This window comes from Sprattus sprattus (assembly GCF_963457725.1).
Source record: "Sprattus sprattus genome assembly, chromosome: 11".
Taxonomy (NCBI): Eukaryota; Metazoa; Chordata; class Actinopteri; order Clupeiformes; family Clupeidae; genus Sprattus; species Sprattus sprattus.
Window position 1 is genome coordinate 11815555 of NC_137909.1, and position 8290 is coordinate 11823844.

General features: G+C 46.0%; 2 protein-coding genes across 3 annotated transcripts in view; both read left to right on the top strand.

Moving 5' to 3' along the window:
* Positions 1 to 937: 937 nt before the first annotated feature.
* On the top strand, positions 938 to 2877 carry spra (sepiapterin reductase a; the record flags this gene model as incomplete). Its single annotated transcript, XM_080848262.1, has 3 exons — positions 938 to 1286; positions 1573 to 1863; positions 2344 to 2877. 3 exons carry the CDS (start codon positions 938 to 940, stop codon positions 2532 to 2534), a joined length of 831 nt encoding a protein of 276 aa, XP_080704388.1. The 3' UTR covers positions 2535 to 2877.
* Positions 2878 to 4718: 1841 nt separating this feature from the next.
* The window catches only part of smyd1a (SET and MYND domain containing 1a), an 11298-nt gene continuing 7726 nt past the window's right edge, over positions 4719 to 8290 (top strand). For both annotated transcript variants that reach the window (XM_080847875.1, XM_080847876.1), the window contains exon 1: positions 4719 to 4978. In XM_080847875.1, the coding sequence (XP_080704001.1) occupies positions 4842 to 4978 (137 nt within the window). In that variant the 5' untranslated portion in view covers positions 4719 to 4841. The remainder of the gene's footprint in view (positions 4979 to 8290) is intronic.

The window sequence follows — 8290 nt, forward strand, 5'->3', positions numbered from 1 at the left end:
ATGAGTGTCTCACGTCTTAAGACAAAAATGGATCAATAGGTAGCCCACAATATCAAGGGGTTCCACAAACACAATGACACGTCTATCAAGATAGTTTCTGATTTTGGAATACGTCTGACCTTGACTTGGCCGTGTTTAGTGCACGTGAAAGCGTTAGCTTTTGTAACAGTGCATAAAAGGGCTCAAAGTGAACGAGTTTTGTAGTCCATGTTAATGTGTTGACGTTTGCAAGAATGATGGCGCTCATGAGCAATAATCAAGCTGTGGTTGAATGATGAGGGACAGGGCAAGAAGTTTTAAAAAGGTGAGTGCTGCTCTGACTGAGATGAGAAGCGTCAAGACTAGTTTTAATCTTCGTTTGTTTTAACTGTGTTTAAATTAATATGATGCGTGCGTGCGTGCGTGCGTGAGTGAGAGAGGGCTTATGTTGAGCGTGCATGTAATTGTGAATTTAAGGGAGGAGGTAGTTTACTGTGAGTACTGTGAACTGGGTGGTGGTTTCTGGAGAGAAACATTTATAGAAGAGAAAGATAAATAATATACTGAACACTTGTGCCATACAGCATTTTATTACTGGTTTGCTGTGTAACACGCTGCTGGTGAATTAGGTGGAATTTGGGGACGACCTCCGGACACTTACAGCTTTAAAAAAAGGTTTTGGCAACTCAAATTGTTGAGGTTAAGCTCCCGCGTTACATAATTCTGAAATGGTTAATTTGGTGGCCCCGTCAAGTCTATCACCACTCTCTTCTCGTGATAGGTTGGCCGAGGGGGCGTGACGTGAAGCTAGAGTATTAGTGTTGTATTTCCGGCTAGAATATTTCTTACAGCGTTTAATTTGTATATCCTTGGCGAATTGATCACGCGCACATTTTTTTGTCGCCTGCAGTCTTTTATAAACCGATAGCATTCTCTGTTCACCAGTTGCTCGTCAAACATGCAGGACGGATTCTTCCCAGATGTGGTTGGCTTGGACGGAATGCACTTTGGCAAAGCCGTCTGCATCATAACTGGGGCGTCCAAGGGGTTCGGTCGATGCCTAGCCAAAGAAATTGCCCTGTTGCTCAAACCGGGATCGGTGTTCGTTTTGGTAGCCCGATCCGGTGACAAGCTACGAGACCTCCAAGCAGAACTAGCCGCCACTCGTGCTGGAAAGGCCGGTCTAATAACTCGATGTGTGGTTGCAGATTTGGGTGTGAAGGATGATGTGGAGAGAGTGTTACAAGAAATCAGAGAGGCATCATCAGATACCGACATAGACCAACTCCTCCTGATAAACAATGCAGGTACGGACAATGCCATGGTTTTTACATTGAATACAAAACATTTAAATAATAGACTTCCTATGTAATATACCGACCATATATTGTTGGTATAGATTTGACTCCATCTGGACTACATCGTTTATGTTCTCCCATGAATGTATTATGTCACCTGCAGCAGATGCTACTTTTTGTATCCCCCTAAGAAATGTCTCTTGAAAAGCACTTATTGTGTAAAAAATGCTTTGAGATTTGTGTATGTGTGTGGTTGATGGCCTGGTGATTTGTTGAGTTATTCCCCCTTGTTCAGGCTCCCTGGGGGACATCTCCCGCTATGCCAAGAGCTTCACAGACCTGCACGAGGTGAACGCCTACCTGTCCTTCAACGTCAGCTCGGCCCTCAGCTTGACTGCCGGTGTGCTGGAGGTGTTTTCGCGGCGACAGGGCCTGCGTCGCTGTGTGGTGAACGTCAGCTCGCTGTGCGCCCTTAAGCCGTTTCCCTCTTGGGTGCTCTACTGCACGGGCAAGGCAGCCAGAGACATGATGTTCAGAGTACTGGCCGAGGAGGAGCCCAACATCAGGGTGCTCAGCTACGCACCAGGTACTCACTGAACACACACATACGTAACACACACGACACATTTTTCAACTACTCAACTACACGTTCAACTTCATACCAGATAGTAAACACACGTAACACACACTCAACTACGCACCAGATACTTAACACAGACGTAACACACACTAAACACCAGGTACTCTCACCTAACGCACACCTCATGTAATACTTACCTAGAGGATGCAGCTCTGGTTTCTTGTCTATTTTTCCTGGGGTCCAAAAAGTATATCAAATAATAATAATCAAGTTTAAAATGCATTACACACATAAAAACTAAATACAGAAATGACTACAACGACACAAGACAAATTATTTAAACAAAAAGGACAAACAATAATAGTTTAAAAAAAATTGTGTCCCATGAAGTCAGATCACGGTTCACTAACTCACTCTCTCTGTCTGTCTTTCTGTGTCTCACTCTCTGTCTCTGCTTCAACCCCTCGTCCCACCCCCACCCCCCAGGCCCACTGGACACGGACATGCAGGTGGAGGCAAGGACGAGTTCGGCTGACGCTGGCCTGAAGAGGTCCTTCTCTGCGATGCACTCTCAGGGCGGGTTGCTGACCTGTGAAGAGTCCTGCAGCAAGCTGCTCAAGGTGCTCCTGAAGGACGAGTACCCATCAGGCACGCACCTTGACTTCTACGACGTTTAGAGGGGTGTGGTGGGGGGAACTCCTGTGCCCCCCTTTTCCCCCACTCAAGTACGATAGCAGAATCCCACTACACTGTCAGGCGCGGACCCACCCAAGATTTAAAAACGTCTGACTACCTGAAGTGAATGTGAGATTTGAGCTGAAATCACTCTGTGTCTTTTGCCACCTGCTCAGTGTTTAACTGTAGCAGTGTTCCTGTTCAAATCACTTCCCGTTTCAGGTGTTGATGGTGTGATTTAATGGTGAGATTGCTGGATGTACTCCAAGCCCACACACAGCACACATGTGCCTTTCTCATAGTGCAGTAGAGCTACGGTGGCAAGTATTATAGATGGGGCATTAATGCAGCTAATTATTATTAAGTATCTTATCTTATTATAATTATTAGGTATCTGGTCATTGCATAGCAGTATAGATAGATGGAAGCCTAATGTAAGCAGTTGTGCGTGTGACTTGGTGCGTGTGACTTGGTCATTAATGGTCTGTAGCTCTTGTTTTTCTGTAATCAGTCACACATTTTTTATTAACCAAATGTTTTTCTTACAAGTATGCTTAAAATTGATCTGTGTTATTGGTTGACTAAGTATGTTTTCTGATAAAAAATGCAAGTCCAGGTTCTCAGTGATTATTTTTATGACATGTCCATGTGCCAAGAAATGGCTTATACAAAATGTTAATTATCAGCTTTAAATGTTATTTTTTAGATTTTGATATCAGTATGAATATGAATAAACTATAAACATAGACCCTTCGTGTTGTTTGTGAGAATAACTATGACATCCACATTACAAAGAGGTAAACCCACACCTGAATTACTGAGGTGCTGATCGACCTGACAGAAACTCGGTATCACACACTCAAACTTCAATGCAATTTTGTATTAGACCAACGTTGTGGTCAACTGTACATCAAAGTCAGCATTACAGGTGCAAACACATACTGACAAGGGACACCATATATATCTTGCATCTCGAGCATGTTTACATTTTGGGCATTCTCTGAAAGGTTATTTTTCAAAGCACATAATCTTTGTATGTGGCTGTATTCCAGCTTTTTTTAGTAACTGTGAAGAAGTGTGCTGTATTCTGCTTTCAGTAATGCTCTCTGTTGGTGCTGTGTCCTCAGAAAAGTTGAAGTAAGGATCTAACGTTAACGAAACTCGTGAGCCATTGCCTATCTGGTAAAATAATCAATTTTTACACTATTTCAATGTTTTTTTTTGTCTTCAAGTAGCACAGGGGTTGAGGTTAACCAGGCGCCTGCACTGAGTTAAAGGTCATCCAGGGCTATCGGCACTCCCTGAAACACAGACACAGCACAGAGACAAACAGCACAGCATCCCCGTCTGTCTGCTCCCTAATCCTCCTAGACTTTCACACACGCCCACAGTAAACAATTTGTTATAGTGAGATCATGGAAGCTTTAGAGGACTCAACTTGTTTGTACTGAAGAGAATGAACCACTGTGGTTTGGCTTGCCCTGTTGTTTGGGACTGTCATGGGGCAATCGATACGTCATGATTTGTGACAACTAAATCCAAGAGAAGACAAACGTTCTTACAATAGCCCAGTAGTACTGGATAACAAGGCATAACATCTCCGAATTATCTGGATTTAAGTACTAAAAGGTCCTCCATCGATCAGCTTTATAGCATACACAGTATGAAGTGCACCACAGCCATCCATTCACATAGTTCCCTACTTCAGTAATCAAAAGGCATGCAATGTCCACTGATGTAGGAAGTGTTATGTGACATTGAGGGATTGTGGCACTTGATATGTTGTATTTGCAAAAGTCATTAAAGTAGTCCACGCCAGTCCCAGAAGGCTACTGGATCTGGCCCCGATGCGGACAGGATGTGGCTAAGAATCCACTGGCGAGTGGGGCGCTGTGTGAAGTGGGGCTGAGCGTTTTCATGAGGGTCTCCAGGGCCCCTCTCAAGATCTGGCGAATGACAGACACACACAGCTGTGGTCCCTGACCAAAATACTCCCGAGACTGGCCCACACACTCCCACACATGGGGGAGGTCTCGCAGACACGCAGCTCTAAGTAGTCACCTTTTCCTCAGCCTGAGACAAAACAACCCACCCCCACATACCCCTCCGTGCGGGGGTAGTACAGCCGGCGAGGGAAAGGCTATTTTTGGAGGGGTAGGGGCGGGAGGGCCATAGAGGGAGACAGGTGGTGTGTAGCTGTCAGTGTGTAGTTCCTGAGTTTAGCAGACGCCTAGTAGCCAGCAAGCCAGCCAGCATCTCAGCTCAGCAGCCAGCGACTCCCTCCCTCTGGACCCCACCACAGCAGCAGTATGACACTGGAAAAGGTCGACCCTGTGGAGGTGTTTGACGCCGGGGACAAGGGCCGAGGCCTGCGCACAACCAAAGCGCTGGTGACCGGAGATGTGGTGTTTACCGAGGCCAGCTTCGCTGCTGTGGTGTTCGACAGGTGGGTGCCTGTCCGTTTTCCCTGGACAGAGCGTTTGCACGGGATGGTCTGACTGCGGGGACATTGCCTGGTGCCGTGATGGCATTCATTGGGTAGTCATAGCCATCAGCTCTTATGGTCATGCATTTCGCTCAGGGGGAGTCTGAGGATTCATTGGTATCTTTTGGAGTGTTTGACCTTGTTGAGTGAGGACTAGTATTGGCAGGTTCATACAGAAGGAAATGTAGGTCATATGCCACACACACAAGCTCTGGCAATAAATCATAAATGTACATTTGAGTGTAAATGATTAAATTAGATGCTGTTATGAGGTCATCCTTTGTCTAAGTTGGTGTAATGTTTCGAGCAAGGTTGTTTAGTTTGGCTTCTGTTCTCCTTTCTCCAAGTTTTAAACACCAGCTTGACTAATACACTGTGAGGTTTGAAGGTGTGGTGTCACACGCATGAGTAATTATTTCGCACTCAGGTCCATTTGTTGCAGCTTTGCATATGGTGTAGTGTTATCTTGCTGAGATCTTTGCACACGTTAGCTGGTTGCTTGTGTCTGTTTTCCCCCTCTGTATCAACTCCAGCCTATAGCACAGAGAAGAGTTAGGAATATGAGAGTAGGGCCTGGGGCCCTAATGTGTAGCATGCAGTATGCATCTGGTTCCCCCTTTCTGGAAAAGGCGGTGGTGGATCTGATGGTGGTGGTGGTGGGGGGGTGTAGTGAGCCGCACACTGGGTGGGGGTCCGGTCCTGTCCTGTGCACTTTTGGAATGCTGGTCATGGATACGGCCCCTCTGATCAGGTAGACAGGCCTTATAGGAGGACCGGGGGAGTCGGAGCACACACAGCAGAAGGTGGGGAAGGAAGGGAAAGGAGAAGGGGGGGGGGGGCACGTTTCTGTACCCCAAAACATCTAACAACGCTGGTTCTCCTCACAGGAGACATCCCTTGAGCCAGACGTCTCTTGTGGCCCTGGGAGCTGCTGATGCTGCGCCTGCACTGGGTCAGACGTCCGCCAAGTCTGGTCCAGTGTCAGCTGCACTCTCCTGGGCCAGCAGCACTAGTGTAGCCTCCAAGCCCTGGGCTTTGTGAAGCGCCTCAAGACAATTTTATTGTAATAAATATAATTTAATTTAATTGAAAGATCATGCTCAAAAACAAATTGTGCCGCATTTGCACTGAGTAGAGTCATAACACAAACAGGTAAACAACAAACGGACCATGAGAGACTCACAAATTCTATGACAAATTCATTTTCAGGGGACCTTTAAACTCCTCTTGTACTGCATGTCTAATTTTTAGTCAAAAGACACAGATATGGGAGGGCTCAGGCTCTGATCTTATCAAGCTAGTAAATCTGAGATAGAAGCCAGACAAACATGGCACTGGTTGAGCTGAAATGTAGTTGTGCTCTAATGTAAATGGAAACTGTTGTTGTAAATGGAAATGCCAGTAGAAAGTTCTCAGTGCTCAGCACTTATCGCTCAGTGCTCAGTGCTCATCGCTCAGTACTCAGTACTCAGTGCTCAGTGCTCAGTGCTCATCGCTCAGTACTCAGTGCTCAGTGCTCAGTGCTCAGTGCTCAGTGCTCAGTGCTCAGTACTCAGTGCTCAGTACTCATCGCTCAGTGCTCAGTACTCAGTACTCAGTGCTCAGTGCTCAGTGCTCATCGCTCAGTACTCAGTACTCAGTGCTCAGTGCTCATCGCTCAGTACTCAGTGCTCAGTACTCAGTGCTCAGTGCTCAGTGCTCAGTACTCAGTACTCAGTGCTCAGTGCTCAGTACTCATCGCTCAGTACTCAGTGCTCAGTACTCAGTGCTCAGTGCTCAGTGCTCAGTACTCAGTACTCAGTGCTCAGTGCTCAGTACTCAGTGCTCAGTACTCAGTACTCAGTGCTCAGTACTCAGTGCTCAGTGCTCAGTGCTCAGTGCTCAGTGCTCAGTGCTCAGCATAAGATGGCTTCCATGAGTGCCCCTGCACCCCTGCTTGCCCAAATTAGTCTCCACGTGCCTGAAGGAGCGGCAGACAACCAGGTCAGGTGCCTGCCTGTAACATTCGTACCCCATCAAGGGCTTCATGAGCGTGGGGCTAACCCTGGCATTGTTGGGCATTCGTCAATTGTTGGTACGATGGTACAAGAGTGGAAGTTCAAGACCCATTTGGATCAGTCTTTAGAGTCTTTCATAAGAAAACAATTCGTGATTATAGTTTTTCTGTCTTGGTCTGTGTGTGGGTGAGGTTGTATGAGTATGTTATAATGCATTTGTTTTACATTTTTGGACATGATTTATCATCACAGACAAATACAAAGTGTATCTTTAGGACTAAGTGTACGTTTGGTTTGCAGTTGCCAAGTCATGTGGGTTCAACAGATTGCCTTCAGACCTCCATAAAAAGCCAGGTGGCTCAGAGCAGAAGGCAGAAACAGAACGCAGCTCAGATATTTCCATTTGGACATATTATAAACACACCTGATCGTTTCCATTATTCCCTCAGCTCGATAAAACCACCAGACAACAACATTGGGAGGAGGCTGGCGAGAGGAATGAGTCTGTGTGTGTATGTGTGTGTGTAACTGTTTGTGTGTGTGTGTGTTTGGGGGAGGGATGTGTCCTCAGTGCCGTCACTGCTCCTGTATGCAATCTTAATATAGCTGCTTACATAACACAAATAGCAGCCTGTGTTTCTTTGGTCTGTAAGATGATGCAGAGTTAGTACATGAGAGAGAAAGAGAGAGAGAGAGAGAGAGAGAGAGAGAGAAGGAGATCAAGAAAGTGAGAAAAATGGAAAATGCATAACTGACTTTGATTTGACATTATCTGGACAGTGTTTACTGGAGCGTAGTTGGTTTGTGAGCTGCATTTCACATGGATGAGATATGACAGATAAGACAAATCCATGTGTGTCCAAACAAAGAGGCTTCCATGGTGGCCTTTGATGTGCTGTCACTATGAATTATGGGTAGTGTGTCCTCGCTCAAAATTGCCCATTTAAAGACTGGAAGACTCAGGAGAGATGTTTATCCGTCTGTCCCAGGGGCTGTTTGTGTCACACAGACGTAGGCCAAGTCCCCATGGAGAGATCTTTATGCCAGAGGGCGACCCTGTGGGTGGGTGGAAAGAAGGCCTGGCTGGTACACAGTGCAGGCAAGATTTATGTTAGATTTGTAATGTAAAGCAACAATCGTATGCTAGGTGGGTGGAAGGTTGTTTTACAGTCGTGGGTTCTCTTTGAAAATGTAGAGATTTCATATAACCAGTCTTTGGTCCCGCCTATGTGTATTAACAGTGCTTCATCACTGCTGTTATAACAGTTTTGTGTCA